This window comes from Synchiropus splendidus, chromosome 5, assembly GCF_027744825.2.
Source record: "Synchiropus splendidus isolate RoL2022-P1 chromosome 5, RoL_Sspl_1.0, whole genome shotgun sequence".
Taxonomy (NCBI): Eukaryota; Metazoa; Chordata; class Actinopteri; order Syngnathiformes; family Callionymidae; genus Synchiropus; species Synchiropus splendidus.
The window spans coordinates 7,384,733-7,411,591 of record NC_071338.1 but is presented as its reverse complement, the minus strand read 5'-3'; the positions used below and the strand labels follow the sequence as shown (position 1 = coordinate 7,411,591).

Below are 26,859 nucleotides of genomic sequence, written 5' to 3'. Positions count from 1 at the left end.
ATGGACCGTACTTAGTCTGACCTCTCATCAGGGACCTGTTTGTCAAGGATGATCCTACCAGGAGCACAAGGCTCCCGACAACATAGCTCCCTGAATCATTGAGGTACTCAACCCCCCCCCACCACGATAAGGTGACGGTCCATGGAGGAGCATCAAATTTTCTAAAGAAAAAAAGGAAAAAAATAGTCTTGATGCAAACTGTTGAGAAAATAAAGAGATATATATAATAAAACCATGTCTAAATATGCTAAAATAAAAACAACATATTTTATTTTATCAGTGACACAGTACTGCCACCATATGTGACTCATGTATTAAAACTGAGTGTCTCACAGCCCTCACAGCCCAAAGGTGCAAAACAAATAAAAACGTATAGTGGCCCTCTAGGAGGCACTCGCGGACCAACCATGAGTCCCGGCCCTATGGTTAAGAATCACTGATCTAAAGAGTTAGCAAGATGAAGCATCACCTTAACCCACACTGAAGTGAGCACAAAGTGCATCCTATCAGGGGTTATTAAAAAAATAAATAAATGTTGTAGAGGATGCCGCCCAAGGGAAAAATAACGCCACAGACGGACTTGATGGAACTTTTTTACTGTGGATAATGATAGTGTAGACCAAGTCGGAACAATCCCGTCCTCAAAGGTCCAACTGGTCAAAGCACACACAGTTTAACCAATGAAGTTTCAGCTGAAACAAGCAACACCAGACTGACAAGCAACTGAACACAGTGCAGCAGTACAGTATTGCCCACCCCTGATCTAGACAGATGAAGAAGTGTGGGTGAGGAACATGGACTTGCCTTTCTGAGAGACCCCACTCGGTGGATTAAGGCTGTCATTCAAGACAGCAGCGAACATTTGATTTTCCAAAGTCCTGGATCTCAACTTTTATGTCCATGATAATCTGTTAATCATCTTCACTGAAGCTGGAGTACAAAGTGAATACATGATTTTTCCGTCTACTAAAACAAAAATCAGCACCTTTTGAAAAAAATCAATGCGTGAACTTTATGTTGTGCATGACAAGAAATCTGAAGTGAGTAACAGAGGGAACATCTCTCAGTAACTTGTGATATTACAAATCTATTTGGCATGTGACATTTCATTGCTTAAGAAAGAAAAGTGCACATTAGGGGCCCTTATAAATGACCTCCATCATGAATCATGTACAACACCACAACAACAAACCTTCACTGGCCCAGCTGACACTCACTTACACAACCACAATGGCATTGTCTTATGGCTACTTCCAAAAGATCCATCGTCAGAACAGGAAATCCTGAGTGATTTTTATTTCTGAGCTGGAACGTGGCGCAGATGCACGCTCTGCTTCAAAGTGAGGTGAATGATATAGACTACAGTATCTCCACCTGCTTTTATTTACCGTCACATGTGACCACTCGTGTCTGCTTACTTATTAGGTTCAGGTCGTATTTTTCCATTTGCAAATGTTTTCACACTACAGTAACAAGCAGCTGTTCTGCCTCATTTATTCCGGCAAGTCTGTGCCCAGTTCAGTCGTGCATGAAGCTGGATTGGTGTGTACATAAAAAAAAAAAAAAAAAAAAAAACAACCCAGGCGTGAGGTAAGTACAGTGGGCTTGTTGCGGGCGACAAAGTAGACCGATGAGGCGTGATGTGCACGTGAGGTGGATATATTTTAGACAACTTCAGTGAGAATTCCAACACCAGGCCTTTGGCTATGTTTTTCTCAGCCGTGATGGCCATGACTCAGTATCTTAAAAAGAATGCTGCATGGTCCTCAACTCACCAGAGACTATATGCTAGTTCCATTCACTTTACGTATCTGGGTAGTACTAAATAGTCAGCCATAATATTATGACCACTCACTGTACCTGTTATTATGTAGAACCTCTGCTGTCCAGCCAAGTAGTTGCAGACACTGGGCCTGCATTGGTCGGGAAACGGTGAGTCTGCAACAGTGTGTTGGGTGACCGAGGCTCAGTAATGCACGATGGCACGAATGACTTGGCAAGCTTGACATCTCAAGCTTGCCAGTATATTACAATATATTAAATATTTCTCCACAAATTCCTCGTCACATTTGGCCTCCTTTTATTGCCTGCATTGTTTATGATGAAATGCAAATTGATATTGTTGAATGGCGATTCATATATGATTTGTCATTATTTTTGCAAGATGCAATTAAAGATCAACCCCCCAGTGGCCTCTTTGACAGCTGAAAATGTGTGTGTGTGAAAGTGCAAACTTGTTACGTTTCTAGGGACCAATTCTTGGAACCACGCCTTCCTGTGGTGGTGATTTGTAGGAACCTCTTGCCTGTCCCCATAAGGTTAAACCTCAATTTGAGGATTATAATCTCAAAATAACTGGATCATTACAATTGAGTTTAAGTTTGGTTCAGAGTCCTGGTTAAGGTGAGGCATTTGTTTTGGATGGTCAAAATTAGGGTGAGCAGCGGGGGAGAGCATTATGTTGATGAGCGGACCCCACAAAGACAGACATGTGCGTGTCTGTGTGTTTAACGTAAATCTTTCATCCCGCTCTGCATCTGATCACAGCTACCAAGCTCTCCCTCACAGTACATGTGGGTTTGAAACCATGGATAGATTCCAATTGCAACAAAACGCCTGACACGCTTTCATGCGATGAGCAGCCTTCCGTGAGTTATTGAACCGCATTCATACAGGAGAGGTAGTGCATGCTGTATTCCTGAATGCGCTCATTTTGGTTCCTGGTTTGCCTGTAGCACTTTAGAACGTGTCATGTGACCAGTCATTTAGTAGCACAGTGTTGTGGCTTTCATTCATTTTGTCCTGCTTGCGACTTCAGTGGGGTTTCTGGAATTTCCCAGCCACAAAGGGGGAAGGGAGTTAAGGGTACACCCAAGAGTTTGCTGGGTCATTACACCTTAAGATCGTCAACCACTCGAACTGAGACACGTTTACAGGCACCAATATGAATGATAAATCATATGCATACTTGTGAGAGTGTAAAGATTTTTTGGAATGAATTTTATTCCCATTGTTGTTGCTCAATTAAACACGCACAATTTATGTTTCATTGACTCTCCACTTACACTGTGGCGAAGCCGTAACCAGAGCTCTGCTGCGCTGCATTCATGGTCCACCCATCCAAATCCTGTGTGCTGGAGACAGAGTGGAGGGGTTCCCAGAGGCCACATCAAGCTAATGATGGAGCCGAAGGTAATTGGATTGACTTAAGTCCCCTCAGGCTCAGTATTTGAAAATCCTAATCAATGTCACTGGTAGGAAGACAAGGGGCGCTTAGCTTTCACAACCAATTAGATTTATCCTCGCTGGAAAGTACCATTCACCTAAAATGCACCGTTTCTCCCTCACTTCCCACAGCAAAAAGTTTTAGCCTCAAAGACTGTGGGGAAAAAAACAAGTGCAATATGTATGAATTTTGGAGAAAAAAGAAAAATGCATTAGTTTCATCAAGCTATTCTTTGACTGAGACGACATGGGCTGGATAAGCACCACTTGGGTTCCGGAACGGAACATGAAAATGTTGATAAGTCTCTGAAAACACCTTAGGCAGGTGTCTTTCATACTGAATATACTAGAAAGAGTCTTTTTCCTATTGTGACAGGTGAAATGGTTTGAGAACTCTGCCCGGTAGAGCAAGAAACAAACAAAAAACAGGCTGAGGTTTTTCTGTCTCGGTGCAATCTCAAATGTATGGCTGTGGAAGATAAAAGTTAACCAGAAAAAATGAACACCAACTTTCAGTTAATAACGCAACCTTTCTAATGGGTATTAGAACATTCGAGCTCAAGCAGCTGCCTCTTGTTATCGAACAGAAATCATACATAGATAAATGGCTCCCATTTCTTTCAAACATTTCTGTCAGACCAGACTAAAAAAGCTGTGGGGGAAATGGATGTATAGAAATCTATGTTATCATGAAGAGTGCGATGAGAATTATTCCAAAACAAGACACGTCATTCTGTCGTTGGGGTGAGAGATTTGTTGCCCTCTAGTGGTCTAAACGAATACTTATAATAGTTGTTCATATAATAATTGTTCCAACATGCTTATCCCCAGGAAACGGATTAATGAAACAAAAAATAGGGAAATGTCATATGTCAAACCATATACACTTTCAAAACATCAATTAATTTACCCAATATTTTTACTAGCTGATGGGGTTTGATGAAACTATTTTCAGATCTCAGTAGGTGGCACTCAGGGTTTAAAAATGACTTGAGGTTTGACTGAAATCTTTATTAAAATCCAAAGGTTTCCGAGCAGACGGTGCCATCTAGTGGGCTTGGAAAATGAGGACACTGTTTCATGCAGACTCAAAAGGCGATCACATGTAGTACCTAGTGTGGTTAAATCATCTTGTCGGATTGGGTCCGACAAAAATCATGGCAGTTATTATCAATCGTTTTCATGTTTAGGATGAGGCTGAATATTGAGGTGTGTGTTCACTGTTTGCAGATCGCGTATATTAATTTGAATTTTAGCAGGTTGTGGACTAAACTAGCATCGGTCAGAGTCCGAAGGCGACTTCTGATGTTGTGGAGCATGAACCTGCAGGATCGGGTTTTTGCTGTCATTTTGTCTGGGTGAGCTGGGCATTAAGACAGTGCCCAGGTTCGTGCAGCCTAGATGGACTACCACAATGCTTTTGAGGGTGATGCCACAGCCTCGAAAAGGACAGCCTCTCCCTGGTAGGAACAGCACCTCAGTTTAGTCCAGGCCTGTCCAGTTTCAGTAGGTCCACCGAGAAATGTCAGTGAGAAGGGGTGATGATTGTTCTGAAACAGATCATTTGGCCCTAATGTCATCAGTGTTGAGAGAGCAGAGATGCAGAGATGCCGATGCTGAAAGGTGAGGGTCGTCCACTGTATCGAACAATACCACACATGTGGCTCTTTCTACTCCAGTGCCTACAGTAAGGTCAGCGCCTGCCTTCATGGATAGACTCTCCAAAGTGGTTCCTGTGTAACCACGAAGACGAGGAAGAAGGAAAACCGGAGGATGCCTTTCTCTCGATTTCTGACATGAAATACAGGAGATGTGGCAATTACTGTATGTGTTTATAAATATAAATTTACGTCCTCTAACGCAAGGTCTTTCGTAAGCTCAATTATTGAAATGGCGCCATCTAGTGAACTGCAGCCAGACTTACATATAGACCTGGAAAAGGACGAGCGTAAAATGCGAATGCTGTACAAATGCATTTTATATTTTTTTTACATGGGAATAATAATGTTGTTGGCTCTATTTGATGATACTCTCAATTTGGCCTCCTCTTTCCCCCACGACTTGCTTGTCGTTCCGGCAGGCTGAGCGAGCAAGAACGGAGCGGGTCACGCCTTGACCTTCTGCTGACCACCGAACCTTACTAATACAGCAGGGTTAGTGTAGCTGGGCACCAAGCCATGGTCACAAATGGATGATGGTAATTCATCTTGACTCGTGTTAAAAGGTTGAAGTGCGTTTGTGAACAGTGGAAGTGGAGGGACATTTATTTCAGGACATTTATGCAATAAATCACAGCGGTGGTAGTGTCATGGTAGAGTCCATTCATTTATTTGAGGCAGTGTAACCTCTTGTTTTATTTTCCATGTACAGAGTTAAGAAGTGTCTGTAGCATGCAGTTTCTGATTTCTCACAACATGGTTGGCTTGTAATGGTTTTGTTTAAAAATATATCGACTGGTCTAAAAAAAAAATTACCTAAATTCTAAAAAATCTTTAAAATGTTGATAGATATGACTTGTTATTTTGCATCACACCCTCTTATCAGTTGTGGTAGGATATTGCACCCATTGTGAACACATTGCTGTCATTAAAAAAAACTTGTTGTTGTTCTGATTTGCCCTTTATTTGTGTCTTTAAACAAGTCTGGTTTTTATACCTGTGTAGAAATTTCTGCTATTTTCATCCTAAAGGCCGACTTGATTTGTAACCGCCAGACAGTTAATTCTGGCTGTGGAGACATCAGACCGCCGTCTTTGGCTTATCTGACTCCAATTGTCACACTCCTCTGTCTCTCAGACGTTTATGTCTCAGGGCACCAGTGATTTTATTTTCCTAATCCAATCATTGGTAGCCTTAATTTCCAGACAACACTGATTTATGTCCCTGGCTGCATGGCTGCATCTTGATGCCAGTCCTTGGTGGAGAAGAAGGGAAGTCAAATGTCAGACACTGTGGAATCTTTTTTTTTTTTTTAAACAGCTATTGGAGGTCACATATGAAACTAAAAGTCCTCAAGTGAAGAAGTGACCAAATCTTCCAGTTTCTGTGACAGATGAGGGCATTTGGTGGGAAAGCTAATGGAGCCACCACTATCCTGAGAACTATGGAGCTCAGTTGAAAGGTTTATCAATGCATCCACTGCTGTGTTGTGCTCAGTAGTTTTCTACTCTTCCAAATGCTAGGACCCAATTGAAGCAGAAGATTTGATTATGTAACATTATATATAATATTACAGACAACTCCTTTTCAGATTAAAAAAAAAAAGAAAATAATAATAAGTAGTGCATTTTTAATGGATTTCATTATGCTAAATGTACAGTACAGTGATGTGAAAGCATGTTTTTTTAAATCAATGGTTATGTAATGTACAGTTCTTCTATAGATGCATGGCTTCCCAGCATGCATTGTGTCTTTGCTTCTTATTTTTTGTCAGTATGAACGTACCACTCCCTGTCACGTCGTGGTTGGCTGTTAGAAACATCTCCTGAGGTGGTCGGCAATTCTGATGGCACCTGTGGCGAATTGCAAACTAAGTATAAGCAGCCAGCCTGTTACCTTGTATGATGCAGTAACCAAACTTTTTGTTCATCTCAATCTATGAGGATTTTACTTTTTTTTTTTTTCATTTTCCGATTGACTTTATATCTTCTACTTTCATAACATGGTTAAATAATTAAATTTAAAAAATCAGTTTTCATTTTCATTTTTTTTTCATAGCATATATTGACCAATATTTTCAACTTGTGCCGTATTTGTTTTTGACTTCATTCCACAGTTTTGAATATGCATCTCAATGATGACTGTTTTTTTTATTCATTCATTCATTCCTTTAATCTTTTTAATTTTGTGCACATGCCATTTTTATTTCTTATGAATTGTATTTCAGTGTAATCCCCCAGTTTTCTTTTGGGGCGATATGTTGCATCGTTCTTATTTGTTCACTGTTTTTTCCCTTTTATTAATTTTTTCATTCTTTTTTGTGGTTCATCATTTTATTTTGACTCTTGTTTCGATAATTCCATCAAGATCAGCTGTCATCTTCAATGCCAGTTGAAATCTGACCTTCAACAATGTGACCTTCAGTAGCTCATCTGCTGGACTTGGCCACAGAAGGTCAGCTGTGGCATGCGATGTTCCTGATGACTGTTGGCCAGCCTCACCGCTTCTCATTCCTGAGATCAATTCTGATCAGTACTTACCTCTGCTTTCCACACTTATGTTGTGCCTTAGTGAACCTACAGGCAAGCTTTCTGCTCATGGACAATTAAAGGAGAGGCTGAAGCTAACTGCTGGTCCAGATATTCCTCCTCCTATGCGTGCCAAGTTCAAGTTCAACTGTTTCCAAAGGCATGTGTGGCTTGAGATAAAACATGACTTTTAGCAATTACAATGCTTTACTAGTTGAGATTCTAAAATTATTTCCTATGTGTGGCCGTCTCCTGTGAAGTGGATAAAGAGGAGTATCAGTTATCGTGCACGTTCAGCCAAGACTTTTGATCATCCATTATAGAATGAGCTGCTTTGTTCACTAATCGCCTGAGGATGCTGTGCAACCTGAGAGCGTAGAACAGAAGCAGCAGCAGCAGGGATGATGACCCCGATCAACACTGTTTTTAGCAACCTGGAATCCAGTAAGCTTGACAACGTGTTGATAAAATCAATGCATCGGAGGAGAGCATTGGTTAGCATTCGCTGATGGGAGACAGAATCATAGTGAGAACCTCAAGTGACAACAGGGCCACTGTAGGTGTTGCTGGTGATGATTTCACCAGAATAGCGGTTTCTTTGTCACCCTGCTCACTTTGGTCATCTGGTCTTCATCGAATGTGACAAATGAATGGACCAATCTTTCAAGCAAAAAATTTATTTGTTTCAAATTTGTGCAGACAGGGGTGGGATAACATGGCAAAATATACCATCATTTATTTATTTACTTACTTTAAATAACTTGCATTCTTTAAATGCATGATTTTATTGTAGTTTTGAGTTTCCAGACAAATCCGTCTTGCATTCTTTGCCTGAACTTGCTTCATAAAAACAACTATTCTTTCTCTCTTCACATTTTGGAGCACATTTGTTTTGTTGTGCATTTAGTTTTTCACCAACTTTTAAACCACAAAGCAATGACAGTCCACGAGTATAAATAAAGTTTTGAAGTGAGACGTCACCTTAGACGTTAGCTCTGAGTTGTACAAAGTCTTCAGCGTTGTGGGTCACACAAGGATCACTCCCTCCATCGTTCTGTCGTGAAAGTGTGTGGTCAAGTTAGAGGCGCATGTGACTGGCTTCTTTGCTGTGAGTTTGTGGGACGAGCAGCGCCACGCACCACAGCAGCGCTGCTTTGACTGATGGACAAATCAGCACAGTGTATAGAAAGAATGTCTCAGATCTCAGGATCCTCACACACACCCATGAGTAGATACAGCCTAAAACAAGAACTAAACATTTCCATTCAAAACTCAAGCTGTCTGGTTCTATTCATGGCCTTGAACAGTCAGCAGGGGCATTGAAGGTCCATTAGAAGGTTTGGATTTAGTTCATCATGATTACTGTAGTGGCGACGCCAGGTCCAGGTTTTGTTCGGAATATTTAGAAGTACAGAAGATAAGATACGATTTCAAAGATTGACAGCCTGTTTATTTGGCTACTGCTGGAGCAGCTGGATCTAGCCACTCAGACATAGTGTACAGTACAGTGTATCGTTCCTCTGAGGCTTATTGCAGTCAATCCAAGTGTCTGCACTGGTTGTGAGGATTAGGGTGAAGCAGGTGGAATCAGAGTTGGAGAGAGGGTCTTCTGTTTATCTATTGCTCCATCACAGCTGCAAATCAATATTCACGTCAGACAGTCGATTCTTTTCACCCTTATCTTGTTGGGTAACCAATCAGCACTTGTGTGAGCAGGATTCACCTGTGTGAGCAGGATTCAGGCAGATTAGTGGGACCACAAAACCCAAGACCAAGACAAGAAAAAGTAAGGGGGACAAGGCCAGTACCAAGATCAAACCAAATTCAGGATATGATATAAATAAAACGTATGTGTCTGTGTTCTGCATTCAGTTTGCTCTTTGTCTTGCCCCTCAAAGTCTTGGTCTTGCACTTGGTCTCCGTCTCAACTTGGGCTTGGGTTGCATGGTCTCAACTGCAACACTATCAGTTAGCAATATGATTGAATGAAGGCTGTAGTTAAATCAATGAGTCAGTTTCTTTTGATTTTCATCAGTTGTTGGCATGAAGATTTGTGATCAACATCCAGGAGGGATTGTTGCTGAAGTTAAAATCTCATGTGATCTGGGTCCATACTGGAGTCCTCCACATTATACCAGCACTGATGGAATCCCATCCCCACACCACCGCTCCATCCCTTCATCATCACCCATTGTCGACCCCTTGCTGCAGCAGCTCACCTTTCCTCCCAACAATTCACCAGCTGCTCTACTGAGCGACCTGCCAAAGAGCGCTGAATTATTCAACAATCACTTTGTGTGTGTGCGTCAGCGCTCACTAAACGCACCATTATTAATGGGGCGGGGGGCTGTACATATACCACATGAAACTCATGTGTGTGTTGTGTTAGTGGGTGGGATGTCAGCTCTGTAACTGCCCCTCACTTCTGCTTCTCAGCGTGAGTGTATCTTTGTATCAGTGACACCAGCACTTGAGGATAAACTGGAGCACTTTGCAGCCCCCCCAGCCATGCATGGGTTTCACCCGAGACACCCGGTAAGCTATATTACCCTCACTCAAACACACCCCCTTCAAACCCTCCCCGGCACATGGGCCACACAACAACAACATTCACTAAGCTGTAAATATTACATTTCACCAGTTCACATTCAACTACTGAACGAAGGGACAATTGTGATCCTGACATATGATTGAGAGCAATATTTTTGGCTAATCTTTGAGGATTCTTTATGTTTAGCCAATCATATTTTCTTGAAAATTCAAACTTGTTCATGGAGATAGCACTATCATTGATTGATGTTTCTTTTAAGGAAAACATTTTGTATGTTTTCAAACTACTGTGTGTTTTGGTGTCCCGAGTCTGTTCTTTATTGTCAGTCTACCAAGCGCTTTCAGTTGCTTTTTTACTTTAGTATCCTGAAAGAAAGGACATTAAAATGTATTTTTTGTGACCCATACCTGTGACGTCATTAGATGGACCACATCAGGTGTGAGGCTTGAGTATCATGTATTTACAGGCAAACGCCACAGCTGCATAGTATTTATGGACTGGAAACATAGACTTCAGAACCATGTCAATTAAATGTAATTATTTTTATTTTTATTTTTATTTTTATTTTTATTTTTATTTTTATTTTTATTTTTATTTTTATTTTTATTTTACCATCATTTGCTACAACATCCAAGCTGAAAGTGTCTCTTGAATTAGGCTCAGTTAATACTACATACAAACATGAGAGGCACTAATACAGGTTCATTGAGGAATACAATTGAAGATGGAAATGAAAAGGTAGTTGGATTTATTTGAGAATGAAACAAACTAAATACATTTTAAATTGAAATTTTGCTTTGTATGCTAACGTTGTCATTTATTTATTCATTTGGTTTTTTTTTTTGTTTTTTTCTGTTCAATTCAAGATGGTCCTTACGCCATCCCAGTGGTATGTTTAGTGTAAAGTTTGAGTACAAATTATCCAAAATTGTTTTACGTATGTGTGATTTTCTTTGCTGATATCAGTGAGATATTTTTTATCTACTTAAACAAAGAGCAGTTCTGCTCACTGGGCTGGAGATAATTGTTTGTAGAATGTGTCGCTTGTAGCTCTTGCACAGACAATCTACTCACGGTTCACTGTTAGTTGCTCACATGATATACTGATATTGAGATACGGAGTTGTTCAAATTTAGTTTGATGAATTGAATAAACTGCTTTTAATCAAGTTGCCTAAATTTGCATTTCAAATCGTATCACGCATTCCTGAGACAGTAATGAAAAAGTGATATTTTTTGGCAGGTCATTTCAACACTTAAAAATTGACCGCCATGCCGCCGGTCCAGTCTTCAAAGCAGAAGGCACAAGAGGCCAAAATCGTCAGCAGAAGTGGATCAAAAACATCTCAACGCACTTTAAAAGTCTCTAATGAAAAAGAGAGAAGTAGAGAGAAGGTGGTCACCTCAGAGCCTGAAAGTAAAGCCGAACGAAAGAGTGCCAGAAGGCAACTCAGAGGAGATAAAGAGCAGAAGGAGCCAGCCATTAGAATGGCTAAAAAAGGCACGCCGCCTGGAAAGGAGAGTAAAATTACCACAGGCAGAAATGGACTTTCTAAAGACACTTCAATGCAACAAAGGGCTGTCATTAACAAGACCCACAGCAAGAGTAGAAAGACGACAAGCGACAAGGCGAGTGACACTGAGGAGGAATCTGAGAGTGATGAAGGAAGCTCTGCAGAGGAAACAGAAGAGGCTACTGAGAAAGAGGAGCAGAACAGTGACGAGGAGGCGGCTGAGAAGCAGAGGAGTCCGGACGAGGCGGAAGCATCAGACGCTGACAGAGGCACTGAACAAACAGCCAGTGAAGATTGCGACAAGGCCAGTTCAGAGAAGATCAAGTCAGAGAGTGACTCAGAGGTAAATGCGAGTGGAAAAGAAGAACATGACGAAAAGGATGGGGAGGATACATCCCAAGTTGCCAACGACAAAGCTGGAAGCGGAAAAGAAAGTGAAGACGAGCCTTTGAAAAAGCCAAGCACTACCGGAGCCCGCAGACGTCATAGACAAGCGCCCCGCTCCAAGAAGCCCATACAGGAGGCGAGAAACAAGATGTTCAAAAAGACCAAGGCAGATAAGAAGGCTGAGAAGGAAGAAAAAAAGAGAGCTAAACAAGAGAAGCAGAGGCAAGAGAAGGAAGCAAAGCAAAAAGCAAAGGAGGAAAAAAAGAACAAAAAGAAACAAGAGAAAGTTGCACCAGAGATAATAGAGAGTGAAACGGCAACTAATCCTTTGGAGGATACAGAGAAAGAGTTGTCAGCTCAGTCAGATCCAGAAGAGGAAGAAGAGGAGCTCACGTTGACCAAAGCCATGAAAGGCCAAAGCAGGATAATGCTTCTGAAAGCAAAAGGCAAAGATCTCAAGAACTTCTTGGAACCTGAACGAGACAAACCAGGACAACAGAAAGGGAAGTCAAACAAAACAGCAAGCTCTGATGAGGATACGGTTCTGAATGAAAGCCTGGAGGGGAGGTCTAACAAGTCCGAAGAGCAGTTGATAGGTCGAAAGAAAGAGGTGACAACTTTTCGCAAGGTGTCAGGTTGGATTCAGAAAAAGATGCCACGTGGATTTAATTTCAGAAAGAAAATATCTGCGTGGACAAAAGCCATTGGGGCCTCACGATGGCTTTCGCTGAGGGCCCTTAAACAGAGACAAGGCGCCCGGAAGTCCAAGGGAACTGCACTCAAACATCGGATGAGGGTGGCCAGTAAAACTAGCCTGGTGGGCAGGAAAACAAAGTGCTCTGAAGACAGAAGGAAAACTGATCAGGAGCCAGAGATGACGGTTGAAGTGAAAGATGTGGAGGCCAAGTTTGCTGTGGTGCTTCCAAGGATGAACAAATTAAGCAAGATGAACACGACCCTGAAGCCACAGGTGACACCAGAACCTTCAGAAACGACTGCATCATCTCTCTCTGCAGAGCCTAAGCCTCCCCAGCCTGGAGCCAGACTTGTCCTTCCAGTTAAGCCTGACCTCAACCTTCTCAAGTCTATAAAGAATCCCAGACAAGGACTGTTGCTGTCTGGTGTTTCTGGAACCAGGAGCCCCTCCGAAGCAAGTGCAGGAGCAGCTGCCATTGAGCAGACATCCAATACTGAAGATGCAAGTAACGGGGAAAATCCCAATGGGGTCAGTGTACTACAGGCTGCGAGAGGAAAGCTTGGAACTACCCAGATCGATCTGAACAAAATGTCTCTCTCAGTGGGGACCATAGGAGTCAGAAAGGCTCAGGTTAAGAAGGCTGATCCAGAAAGAGCAGCTGCAGCTGAGACGTCCAGTTCTGTAGCTCAGGTCATCACAAGGGACACAGAGGGATTGGCCTCAGGCGCTCGGTCTCTGTTTGAAGAAGAGGCGGACAGAGAGGTGGCCCAGCTGATGGGAGAATGTCTGCACTGGGCAGGGAACCCACGAATGAGCGGTGACCCTCAGGTACGAGTCTGCAGACATGTTGTTTTCTGCTGTGTCTAGCTTGATTTCCACGTTCGGTCTTGCAACATTCTTCTATCAAATCGTGTTTTCAAACTGGACTTGCTGTGTGTGTGGTTCAGGACTGGATTCGAGCCGAGAACCTGCTACCACACCAGACTGTCGAGAAGTTGACCAAGTGGACGGTGTATGATGATAGTGGGCAAGTCAGGTCTGTTCCTGCCCACAACGGCAGGGGACCGTGGGAATCAGAAGACCCCGGGCAGGACATGCTGGAAAGTCGACTGATGAGCACACAGGTATGATCACAGAGTATTATTGAAAATCAGTAATGGATCAAGCGGGCTCTTGAATGTCATTTGTTTTAACTGTGATATTTATCCTCAATATTTTAGGAAATACTTACTTTATCATTTAAAACTCAATAGCTTTTCTTTTATTGCAACCCCTATATTGTCACAAACGTTGTGCATTATACATACATACATACATCTTCAGTAATCCAACACTTAGTCCTGTTCAGGGTGGCGGGGAGTGCTGGAGCCTATCCCAGTGGTTATGTTTTAAAATTATGGATCATTAATTGAGGACTAAGAAATTCAGAAATACTTAACCAAAATGCTTGTGCCCAGAAAACATTTTGAGATACAATTATAATGTTATCAATTGAGCATTTACATTTAACAATTTAACAGAAATATGAAAACACTTTCAGATGCAAATATGTTTCACTCATTTCGGTTAATGGTATTTGGAGAAAAGTGTTTTTGGTCAATGAGAAGCATAGCTGCACAAAAGTTAAAATCCATACATCACCCACAGTGGTGCCACCACAGACTTCTCTTTACCTAAGTGCTGACAGACACAAGCTCCACCTGCTGACAGGTATTGTCCATACTATAACAGTGGTGACAATGTGGTGTGGGTAAAAGTGAATCTGTGGATGTGTACCATCCGAGTTGGAGAGGCAGCATATCAGTTGACCTCAGACCTTCAGACTGTGTGACGGCCACTCAAAAGGACATAATGGATTGCCACTGGTTTATTTATTCGGCAGTCCAGAAGCACAAAAGAGAGAGAAGGCAATGCACCACTGCTTGCTGATATGAGATTGTTGAATGTCAGTCGTCCAGATCCAGAGGGTGACGGAGAGCACACAATCAGAAAGTCCAGAAAATGTCTTTATATGCAGTGAGAATGATCGCGGATGTGATGAAAGATGTTGCCCTATATTGTGCCTGACAGGTCGTGATGCGTGGCACCAAAAGTGCCGTCGAAGTGGACGAGGTGGAAGATCTTTCACAGCTCGAGTGAGTGCCTATACGATGGGCGAGAAGTGCAAAACACAAATACAATTAACAGGAAACACTATAAAATTCACAGAAAACAAAGCAACATTGTCACAACATGCAGCCTAATTAACTGAAAACAGCACACAAATCATGGAAAAAACAGAAAACACAGCGTTGCCTTCGGGCATAGGCATGAGGCTGCAGCAGAAGCTTGCCGACTCTGGCGGACTCATGTTGGACAAAAACAATGCCGTGTAAACTACCTGTAAGGTGCATTCTAACTGGTTTGTGAAAAAAGAGAAGCAAGCAGCTTCTGTAGGGCCATCCAAATAGCTAAATACAGAAATAAAATAAATCACTTCACTTCTTCTGCCTCTTATCCGGGGTCGCGGAGGCAGCATTCGGAGCAAGGAAGCCCGAACTTCCCGATCCGCAAAAACCTCCTCCAGCTGTTCCCGGGGGATCCCGAGGAGTTCCCAGGCCAGACCGGAGACATAATCTCTCCAGCGAGTCCTGGGTCTTCCCCGGAGTCTTCTCCCAGTAGAACATGCCCGGAACACCTCCCCAGGGAGGCGTCCAGGGGGCATCCGGATCCGATGCCCGAGCCACCTCAGCTGCTTCCTCTCGATGTGGGGAGCAGCGGCTCCACCCCGAGCTCCTCCCAGATGACCGAACTCCTCACCCTACCTCTAAGGGTGCACCCAGCCACCCTGCGGAGGAAACTCATCTCAGCCGCTTGTATCCGCGATCTCATCCTTTCGGTCATTACCCAAAGCTCGTGACCATAGGTGAGGGTGAGAACGTAGATCGATCGGTAAATCGAGAGCTTCGTCTTGTGACTCAGCTCCCTCTTCACCACGACGGTCCGATACAGCGACCGCATCACTGCTGCCGCTGCACCAACCCGTCTATCAATCTCACGCTCCCTTTTTCCCTCACTCGAGAACAAGACCCCGTCCCTCCTGTGGACCCACCACCCGCAGAGGGAGTCATAGGGGTCGGGTGCAAAGAGGACTAGGTGGCAGTCAGGGACGACCTGGTTTGTGTGTAAAATAAATCATTTAAAATCATTTATTTTTCTTTTAATAGTGGTGGGAGCCACGATGCTACTGAAACTTTTGTGTTTCAAACTCAGAAATTCAGAGTTTTGAAAGCAGAATTTCCTAGTTTCAAACTCTTGAGTTTGAACCGTACGATGTTCTTCTTCACCTGCCGCCCAGGACATGCTGGTGTGGACTGGATTGCCACTTGATTGACTCTAAAAAAAAAAAAAAAAACTCAGCTGAACTGAAAAAAAGAGCGTTCTCCTTCTATTTGTGTTGCCCCATTTCTCTGAAAAATACATCAAAAATGTTGCTCATTGGTTGCTATTTTAAGTTATTGTCTTATTTTATTACATTCTCGCACGGGCTTTAATTAATTAGTTATTAATTATATACCTATTGCATTCTTTATTTTGGTTGTATATTTACTTCAATATGTCGAATTGAAAAAAGAAAAAACATCAACAATCGGACATTTTGACTTTCTTCAATCTCAGTAGAATTTCAGAGTTTCAAACAACACAACAGATTTTTGTGTTTTCTCTTAATTGCATTGTGGTTTGTGTTCATTTTTTATTGGTTTGTGTTAATTTTGCATTGTTTTCTGTTAGTGTTGTTTTGTATTTATGTTTATTTAGTAGCGTTTCCTGTTAACTGTGTTGTATTTTGCACTTGTCGGCCACCTGTCCTCAGGGAAGTGTGTGAGAGCTCAGTGCTGCTGAATCTAAAGAAGAGGTTTCATCGTGACTGCATTTATGTGAGTTTCAAATTCAACTGTTTGACATTTAAATGGCTGTCATAACCAGAAATACAGGGGTTGGACAAAATAATGGAAACACCTTACACCTAATTTTGTCCAACCCCTGTATATTATATTATTATAAGTCGATATTTTATTTTTAATTGAATACAGACATCGATTTAGAACGCTTGTTTGTGCAGTCCCATCTTAACTATGTAGAAATGTGGGTAATTGATTTCTGTAGCCATGCATTCCACTGTCCTGTTCCACAGACTTACATAGGAAACATGCTGCTGTCCGTGAACCCCTTCAAGCCCTTGAACATTTACACTGAGGAACTGAGAATGAAGTACTTGGGAAAGGAGCAGCGCAGGAACCCACCGTAAGCAAGCTCTTGCACCAGCTTTTTCATTCTTCACAACAGAAGCATCATCAATAATATTTGTTGTCCTCTCTCTCAGTCACGTGTATGCTGTCGCTGATTCAGCCTTTGGCCTGTCCCAGGCCTCCAACCAGGAACAGTGCATCATCGTCAGGTCCAATGAGTGTGTGTTTAGTGGGGTTCCCTATGCTGGTCATTATCTTAAGGAGTTTTGTCAATGCTTGGGTTAAATTTAGGGGTGTCTGAGCTGGACAAAAATGGCAAGATTGGGTCTTAAATTCTGGAAGGGATTTGAACTATTTGTGCCCACATTCAGGGCCTGATAACCTCTCAGTCTGTTTCACTATTCCACTATTCCTGTGCAGTGGCCAGAGCGGCTCTGGGAAGACGGAAGTTACAAAGCTGATAGTCCACTACCTCAGCTCTATGCATCAAGGAAGAAAGGACAATATCCGTCAGGTACAGACGCTTCACTCATCACATGTGCAAAGATTTAAGGAATGTGATCGGACCTTTTTCTCCACAGCCCATGGAGGTGTTTCCCATTCTGGAGAGCTTTGGAAATGCCAAAACCATCCTTAATAACAACTCCAGCCGTTTTGGAAAATACCTCCACATCCACATCCTCCAGTTCGTGCAAAAAAAAAAAAAATTCTAGACCCATTTTGATTTCATTACTCCTATTAAAATTGTTATTGCCTCACTTTGGTCAACAGTGGGGTTGTTGTAGGGACCTCAATGTCCAGATATCTCCTTGAGAAGTCCAGGGTTGTCTTTCAGGTGAGTGTGGTGTGATCATGTGGTTTTATTTCTACATTGTGTAGAGCAGTGGCAGCCGGTGAAAAAAAATTGCATAGTAGTTGCCAAGCTTGAGGCACTACAGAAAGTGCCCCTCAGGCAACAGATTCTTGGGTGTAGGTTGCATGAATTTCTGGACACATTTGACAAACATTTCAGAGATTGAATGAAGGCACTTGCAGTGCAATGCGAGGAAGGTATTTTCTCCAAATTAAAGTTAAAAGTCGGTGGCATGTTATCGGTGACATGTTGGAGTGCACTCTGAGCACTCTCTTTCTTTAAACAGTAGTGGTGAATGACGATGATGAATCAAAGATGAAAAATAACATTTTCATGTAAAGATAAATAAATGCGCCACATGATTTTATGCAGTACTATGAGGTGTGGGACAGTGCCCCAGCGCCCCCTATTGACCAGCCGACACTGATGTAGAGAACATTATTAGAGTCTGTATTGGGTTTTTTTTTTAAAATCTTTATTATACAACTATCATTTCTATTCTCCTTCACCAGCTAAGCTTAGCAAAATATTATAAGAAATCAAATATTTTTGGGGTTATTTTGGACTTTACTTTGCTGGTGTTCAAGTACCTAATTAATAATGACACAGTATGAAGTTTCAACTGACAATCAACATGACTACTTGAAATCCAAACTGTGTCCATTTATAGTTTAACTGAGTTTTGACAATCACATGCGACCGTGACAACACTGTCCAGACTGTGTCGATAACAAATCTTAAATCTGCAGTATTTAGACAGCCGTACATTATGTACATCTTATCTTGACTAAAATAGATGTAGAAAAACGAACACAACAAATTAAAAAAGTAAGTTCCCTATTAAACAGCATTTAAACATTGTTTTAACCATTGTTTGTGTTTTCTCAATGTTGTTTTTATTTGAATATTATTGGGGGATTTAATGTTTGCTTTAAGCAAGTCCAACGATTCCATTGACTGAGTCACAGTCTTGACTATCTCATTCGGTTTGCATTTCATTATGTAGTTCAGCGAAAATAACCTTTTGTATTTTTAAAGGCAGTTATTTCCTGCTGCAGGCAAATGAAGAGAGAAACTACCATGTCTTCTATGAGCTTCTGGCAGGCATGAATAACTGGGACAAGCAGGAACTCTACCTGCAGGGCCCTGAGACATACTACTACCTGAACCAGGTTCATAACTTGAAAACACAACAGAATGTTGCTAGATGCTGTCATGTTTCCAAATATCCCCACAGGGTGGTGCTTGTGAATTAAAGGGGAAGCAGGACAAACAGGACTTTCACCTTCTAGTCCAGTGCTTTGAGATCATCGGTCTCCACGCTGACCAGATATCCACAATCTGGTCTGTTCTGTCTTCAATTTTACAGCTTGGGAATATCTGCTTCAGCTCCTATGAAGTAAGTTTGTCCTGAAGTGTGTGACACCTGACCACTCATTGCAAACATCATTGTTTCATTTCAGAGCGAGTCCTTCGAAGTTGCTCGGATCTTCAGCGAGGCTGAGGCCAGAAGGGTGGGCTCCTTGCTTCAGATTTCGTCCGAGGCTTTGCAGACCGTCATCACACACAGAGTCACAGTCAGAAAAATTGCAGTTTAAGGGAAGTATGAATGCCACTTTTTCCGCAATAATGACTTTTAATGCACACAGGAGACGACCTATGACAGAATCTACTGCCCCCTATCTGTGGAGAGTGCCATTGAATCACGGTAAATCTTCGTTTCGTGTTTCGATACGCAGCATAACTCATTGTAGTGTAGATCTAAACACTATGAACTAATGGGCCCCTGCATGCCCCTCAGAGATGCCATCGCCAAAGCTCTGTACTCAGTCCTCTTTGACTGGCTGCTGGAGCAGATCAATGAGTGGCTCAGTCCCAATGAGATGGACAGCTCAGTGGGGATAGTGGACATCTATGGGTTTGAGGTGGGTTAGCAGAAAATACATTCTTTCTGAGTTTGTCTGTGATAGAAATGGCTTTTCTGCTTCAGGACCTCGCGGTGAACAGTTTCGAGCAGCTGTGTATAAACTTTGCCAATGAAGCACTGCAGCACTTTGTCCACAAGGCCGTCATTTCCCAGGAGCAGGTGACAATCTCAGATTGACAAGAAAGTTTTGCTGGTGAAATATTACAGTTTGCATGTCTAATCCTGAAGGCAGAATACAGTACAGAGCAGATCCAGTGGTACCCAATGCCAGTCAAGGACTTTCACTCGTGCCTGGAGCTCATTTCTGCCAGGCCTCATGGAATACTCCGTATTCTGGATGACCAAACCTGGCTCCCTCAAGTACACACACAAATGCATAGAAAAGGAGCCACCCGGCTACACGAGCTTACATTGTTGACACTCTGTGCACCAGGCCACTGACCATACCTTCCTCCAGAAGTGCCACTATCACCATGGCAACAGCCCTTACTATGCCAAGCCCAAGAACCCAGTGCCAGTCTTCACCATCTACCACTATGCAGGAGCTGTCACCTACCAGGTGCTGTCCAACACACACGGGTGGGCTGGAGCTTTCAATGATTTCTCCTCTCCAGGTGCATAACTTTCTTAACAAGAACCATGATCAGTTCAGGACCGAAGTGGTGGAGCTGTTCGCTCGCAGTCGGCTAAAGGTGAGAGACATGAAATCCACTGCAGTAATAACCTTAACTTTCACTAGATGGAGCTGACTATATTACAACAGCGCTTCCCAGACTGGTTATGTTGCTGGTTTCGTCGTTTTTGCTAAACAATGAAAACATGAAACAAGCTAACAATAAATGAATGCCACAGCGTAGACCTCCACGAAGATGCTAATTTCCAAACTGACTGTCCAATGCATAGTTTATATTTTGTTATTATATTAAATATTGCGAGTGCAATGAGCTCAGACGGACAGCAGATGGCAGTAACGTTACGAGGTTCGTGTAACACGCTGGAAACGTGAAGAAGAGGCCTATAAACTTTCTAAAGCCACCATAACTCGGTCAGTCTCCACTTGTGTGTTGTCATGGTGAGGGGTGCAGCTTCAGGTATTTATTAATTTATGGCCACATAGGGAGAGAAAGTGCTTTTTGGTTTCTTTCTTTCAACATCTCCATTGAGGGATTTCGTCCTCCACCTTAGCACATCAAGATAGTGTTCATATTTTCGCAGTGACAACAGCAGAGCCTCAGTACACACAGTTAAAGTGATGCTACACTGCTCGGGGTGCAGGAAATGTAAATTTAATTCTGATATAAATATACAATATATAGGCAATATATACAATATAGATTTTGTGTTATGTTTTCTAGTCAGCCTTTGTTGCAATGTGCCTAATAATTCTCGAGCAATTCATATGTCAATATATATGTCAATTGTTTCATTCTGATCAGATGGTGTCAGAGTTGTTCCGGAAAGTCCAGGATCGATACATTCAGCAGAGAGAGTTGGGATGGAGAGGGAAGGGTCTCCGGCAGCAGCCGTCCACCGCTGCATCCCATTTCCTCCAGTCACTGACGGAGCTCACCACCCGCCTGGAGAGGTAAAAAAAAAAAAAAAGTGCATATGTTTATTCTTTTAATATTGCAAGTTACAATGTGTTTTAAATACTGACTAACCTAGTCTTCATCACCACAACATATGCGTGAATGAAAGATAAATACTGTACTTGGAAGTAAGAACGCAGCATCTAAACTCACTGTGGTCACTGGTGATTTTGTTGAGCCAAAGTTAAATGATGACTAGTCATTGTGTTTATATGATGTGAAAAATTCAGAGCTGTAAGATATGGAGGAAACTATTAATATACATTGTTTTTCTCTACATAAATGAGTATGTAGTAGTGATGAGCTGATGAGTCTTTATCAAACTATGTTTTTATTTTCAGAACCCACTTGATGTCACTGCTAAAATCTTTGAATGAACATGTCAATGAAATCTCACATAATTTTCAAACCTAGAGCGGCATCTAGTAGGCTGAGAAAATCAAAACACTGTTTCATGAAGCCTTGTTAGGCCAAGATGTCTACGCCTTTTTTATGCTTAATTGTAGCCAATTTCGGAAAGAAAGTGGAAAGCTGGAGGAATACTTCAGTCGATTATTCTTCCTATGCTGGTGGTTTGTCCTGCTATTGGATTCATGTTTTCTTTCAGATGCAGAACCACATTTATTCGCTGTCTGAAGCCAAACTACATCAAGGTAACAACGCTGTCGTTGTATTTTCCTCCAATATTGTTGATTTTTGATTACCCGTCAGCTTCCAGGGATGTTTGACCTGGACTACGTCTCAGCCCAGCTGAAGCATGCTGGGATGTTGGAGACCATCCACATCAGAAAAGAGGGGTTCCCCATCAGAATACAGTACTCTTTCTTCATTGAGCGGTAAACGTGCTGTTGTTTCTGAAGTCTTTCTGTTTGATCACTTTTTATGTAAAAACCTGAATTTATTTTCCTACTTTTCTGTATTAGGTTCATTGTATGTGTTTAGTATGGGAACATGAATTAACTTTTTTCTTGAGGGGTTGAGCTTTTTAAGTATTTGTGTCTGTTTCATAATGTATAAGGTAACATTAAGCCTAATGTAGTGGTGTGTTTCAGACAAAATATTTTTTTGTCGCAATGTTCTTTTTTACACTTACATAAAGTATAGAGTGAGGGAGTACATGAATCCCCCTCAGATAGAGAAGACAGACTATCCATTTGTGTCTCTGTTTTTTTTGTTTTGTGTAGTTATGGGGTGTTGCTGACTCAGAGAGGGACTGAAGTGACAGATAAAGATCATGCTGTAGCTCTACTGGCCATGGTAGGTGCAGAAGAAGGACAATACCAGCTGGGACTTACCAAGGTAAAAAACCGAATGCTTCAGATCTTTGTTAAAATAAATGGGTGACAATAGAAATATTGGACCTGTAAAGCTGAGCCCTGCGTTTTAGGTATTTCTTAAGGAGGTCCTATACCAGCAGCTGGAGGAGAAGTGGAATAGCACCCAGACGTGGGCTGCTATCACCATTCAGAGAAACATCAGGGGCTTTCTATGCAGGAGGAACTTCAAATTCTTCAAGCAGAAAGCAATCATCATCCAGAGTCACATCCGAGGGCACCAGGCGAGGTGGGTCATGTCCAAGCTCCCAGAAATGTCCTGCACAAAACTTTTTATGTGGTATGGCTGACCTTGATTATTATGAGTGCAATCCCTCCCCATTAATGTGTGGGAATCCTCAGTGGTCAAAGAAGATTTTCACTTCCATTCAAGTTCCTACAAAGACCACATTTCCTCATTGTACAGTGTATATAAAACTCTGAGCTGTATATATGTTTACATGATGAGTAATTACAATCATTTTAAGATTTTGGATTGTTGAAAAGTACAATTTGAATCACAAAAATTGACGGTGAATTACTTAAAGGTAAGTCCATATTTTAATGATACTGTCCTCTGTCTTGTTAAGGAAGCATTACAAGCGACTGAAGCAGTCATTCAACCAGTTCTGGGCAGTGATGATGATAACCAGGAGCACCATTAAGAGGCGCCACTGGAGGACGGTATGGTTGAATGCATTCGGCTCAGTTTATTGCACCTTATATTTTGTCCAACATGAGCATATCACCACCATGTCAGATGTGAATATATCTGCTGTCACCATCTCATCTGGTATTGTTCTGAGTGATGAGTGCGTCGTTATAATTTATATTTAATGCGTTATACCATGAACAAATTTGAAAATATCAAATATCAGGTTTGTTTACTCTGTGCATGTTCCTGTTGGTTGGTGTACAGTTAGTTTATGATTGAGATTTTTTAATTTTGATAAGCCAGATCAGGGCAATTAATCTGGGCTCCCAAGGGACATTGAACTGTTTTATTGGCTGTGGACAGTGTTAAATGCTTCTCCTGGTTTAACAAAAATATCATATTTATATTTGTCTATTCGCTGAACAAATACATAGATTTTGGAAACATGTCTAAAGCTACGACTCGTGAGTGTAGATCTTACATAAAGTTTTGTTTCTACTCTGTGAAGTTCTGAAAATGTTTGAGAAAAAAAAAAAACGTCTTCCTTGATTCCAACAACACAATAAAATCACACCCTTGCTCACATCTGATAGCGGTTATCTTACTCATCACCTTGCTCCCCGCACACATACACTCCAGCACGCACACCTCCACACGGACATACTTGTATCTCTATCCTTATGAGGACCTTTCACTGACATAATGCTTTCTGCAGCCTCTCACCCTAAACCTAGACATTCAAAACAAATGGATAACTATAACCAGGACTCTGAACCAAACTTAAACCCGATTACAATGACCCAGTTATTTTGATGTTTTCACCCTCAAAACTCCGGCCAAAATGTCATATGTGACATACATTGACATAACCCTTTCCCTAGCCTCTCCACCTAAACCTAACCATCTAAATCAAATGGCAAAACTTAAGCTTTAACCTTAACCAATTATAATATTTATATATCTATTTTTTTTTGTTTTAACCCTCAAACTGAGGATTGACAATTGTCCACATTTGCATAAATGTTCTCACTCCGTTGATTAAAAACTCATACAGGTTCTCACAAAGATACAAGTACAAGTACACACACACACACCCCCGCACACACCCTCCCGTCCTGCTTACACCTGAGCCACTCTGGTCCTGGACTTCAACCCTTGCTGGTGTAATTTGAGGCAACATCTCTTCTTCCTCTGTCAAGACTCCACTGCCCCTTGGCTCTACCAGGTACTCCTCTTTTATTCTCTGTTCGCTCATGTTCGCTACTCTCTGTTGATATAACATACAATACAGAAATACAGAACATATGAGGATCAGTACATTTCCTCTGTCTATTTTTTTGCTAAGATTGGTGGCTCGTATGTTCTGGCTTTATGACGGCTGAACTCTGATCGATGGATGCATATGTCAGCTGCTTGTACTGAGATCAAATGATGAGCTCTAAAAATGTTATTTGCAACCTTCAATTTTAAAGGTATTTGTTTACATCTCATTAAGCTATTTATTTTTAATTCATTTTCATTTTGAAGGAACTTCAAATGTGATATGTACAGAGGATGTATAGATTTTATAAATATTATCATGTCATTTTTTTTCTTTTTCTTTTTTTTGTTTTTAATGAAGTGGGCTTTTATGCATCTGACATTTGTATGCAGCCATTACAAATATAGAACTGTCAAAAATACTTAATACTATTTTCGGTTGTGTTGAAGCAATAACAACTTTGATCTTTTAATTGATGAAACTGTTTTTCCCTCCACATGGCAACTTCTATAGCAAGGTTAGCTTTTGGATATTGTTTCTGGCTGTCATTTGTAAGCAAATGTTTCCACATTGCATGCTAGTTAAAAACAAGCATGTCTACCATCTACCCATTGTTATTACTATGACTAATTATACTTATTAAATTATCATCAAAGAACTTCATTCTTATAATTACATAAAACCTTTGGTGGAGTCGTGTAACTCTACACAACCCCACTGAGCCCAAGAAGCAAATAAGAAAGTTGTGTAATTAGGTTTTTATGACTTACCTGATGTACCTTTGCGATAGAACGGTGGATGAAAGCTCAACTATTGGCCGTCTCTGTTTTAGAGGTTTTAAATATTAAATATGGGAAGGAATCATACCGATTTGTAATCCGTCAGTTTACTCTGCATTCTGTTGTAAATAAAAAGGAAATACCTTGTAGTTTTGCTCATCTTAGAAATGATTAACAGTACATGAAACTGAACAAAAGAAACTGACACAAATGAGTGAGAGGGAGTGTTTTTTAAACCCGTGGGTTTGTTCGTTATTGTGTTGGGCTCTTTATGAGTGTTGGGTAAACACTGAAGGAGTCATAATACAGATTCATGGTGGGATGGTTCCTAATCATGCTGCCAGCACGAGGTTACTCCTTTGGACTTTTGGAACTAGATGAGGAGGAGTCCATTCCTGCTGCGGTATATGTAGTGATGTGTTTCTAAATATAGCACAGGAGCAGTCACCTGGTGGTGTATTGATACCATGGAAACGAAGCTAATGGAGCAGGTGTGTCTGTCTTTTTAGGAATTTCAGGAGCGAAGCAAAGTAAAATCTGCGACGAGAAGTCACACGTCCGTCGCTCCAGCCATGGTCGGTGTCACACTGAATGTTGACTCGGCTCTTAAATTTCTGATCATTTTGGTTTCTCTTCCTGTCAGGATGTGGGAACGCTGGAGATTCCGGCTGAGCTCTCAGCCAGGATCCGGAGTGCGTCAGGTGAGATCTAACGTTGTGTTGTTCATACTTGATTATTGTGATCATCTGGATGATATAATTACGCCTCTTCCAGCGTTTGGGCAGACCGCAGCCATGGTCACCGAGGTTATGCCTCCGCAGGTGAAGTCCGAACGCAAAACGACGCTGCCTGTGGACATCAACAGATTTCCGTTCTCTCGCTTTGTCAAGGCAATGTTAAAGGTGAGACCATGAAGTCAAGTTGTGTTTGAGTTTGTACTTGGATACAAACCTGAAAACTTTCACATTTAGTTGTAATGTTTGTTGTGGAAGTGGCAGTCTGGACGAGAACTCTATAATCTGGATATAGGAGCACATTTATGAACACATCTTGGGGCTCCATGGTGATCAGTTTATCTCAGCTGGATTGTGAAGATTTTTAGCAGACAGAGTTGTTTTCAATGTCAGAGTCTCAGTATGTTAAGTTTTACATTTTACCATTAACATTTTTTTTCTTGGCAAGAGAGAGTTTACTAAATGGCAGCTTTAGATGGTTGATGCAAAATTGACCACTTGAATGAAATGAAATTCTATGTTATTTCAAAATCTTAACTTATTTTTCAGTGAAACTTGGACAATTTTTTTTTTACTGTTTGGGTTGTACTCAGATACAAATCTGATCTCATGTTGATTTTGTAAAATATTATTTAATTAATGTCAACAATATTGAGAAACTTCCAGGGAGGAAAAAAATTAATTGAGAAGATGTTTGCAGTTTGTGCTTCATGTACATAGTCTTTTTTGTTTTCTCTGTGGGGAAACATGAAAACGTTAAGACTTACTGCAGGTACTAATATTTCCTTCTGTGAAATGAAAGAAAGAGTGACACCTCAATCTGTTAACTTATAATTCCTGTTGAAGCGCTGATTACAGACTGCTTTTTTTTGGCCTGACACATAAACTGTCTGTTTTCTCTTACATTTCAGACTGGGCTTAAATATGATTGTTGATACATTTAGATTTTCTTGTTCTTAT

General features: G+C 41.4%; 1 protein-coding gene across 1 annotated transcript in view; it reads left to right on the top strand.

Annotated features, from left to right (window-relative positions):
* The first annotated feature begins 11,390 nt into the window (after window positions 1-11,390).
* The window catches only part of myo15b (myosin XVB), a 29,785-nt gene continuing 14,316 nt past the window's right edge, over window positions 11,391-26,859 (top strand). Inside the window, exons 1-27 of the mRNA XM_053865043.1 lie at window positions 11,391-13,387; window positions 13,507-13,683; window positions 14,630-14,694; window positions 16,413-16,476; window positions 16,734-16,843; window positions 16,923-17,006; window positions 17,209-17,302; window positions 17,370-17,473; window positions 17,560-17,623; window positions 18,700-18,813; window positions 18,879-19,040; window positions 19,105-19,218; window positions 19,291-19,349; window positions 19,443-19,566; window positions 19,632-19,727; window positions 19,797-19,928; window positions 20,002-20,127; window positions 20,183-20,260; window positions 21,005-21,153; window positions 21,765-21,810; window positions 21,869-21,993; window positions 22,342-22,456; window positions 22,545-22,720; window positions 23,061-23,154; window positions 25,675-25,740; window positions 25,809-25,866; window positions 25,940-26,067. Of these exons, the coding sequence (XP_053721018.1) occupies window positions 11,450-13,387; window positions 13,507-13,683; window positions 14,630-14,694; window positions 16,413-16,476; window positions 16,734-16,843; window positions 16,923-17,006; window positions 17,209-17,302; window positions 17,370-17,473; window positions 17,560-17,623; window positions 18,700-18,813; window positions 18,879-19,040; window positions 19,105-19,218; window positions 19,291-19,349; window positions 19,443-19,566; window positions 19,632-19,727; window positions 19,797-19,928; window positions 20,002-20,127; window positions 20,183-20,260; window positions 21,005-21,153; window positions 21,765-21,810; window positions 21,869-21,993; window positions 22,342-22,456; window positions 22,545-22,720; window positions 23,061-23,154; window positions 25,675-25,740; window positions 25,809-25,866; window positions 25,940-26,067 (4,662 nt within the window). The 5' untranslated portion in view covers window positions 11,391-11,449. The remainder of the gene's footprint in view (window positions 13,388-13,506; window positions 13,684-14,629; window positions 14,695-16,412; window positions 16,477-16,733; window positions 16,844-16,922; window positions 17,007-17,208; window positions 17,303-17,369; window positions 17,474-17,559; window positions 17,624-18,699; window positions 18,814-18,878; window positions 19,041-19,104; window positions 19,219-19,290; window positions 19,350-19,442; window positions 19,567-19,631; window positions 19,728-19,796; window positions 19,929-20,001; window positions 20,128-20,182; window positions 20,261-21,004; window positions 21,154-21,764; window positions 21,811-21,868; window positions 21,994-22,341; window positions 22,457-22,544; window positions 22,721-23,060; window positions 23,155-25,674; window positions 25,741-25,808; window positions 25,867-25,939; window positions 26,068-26,859) is intronic.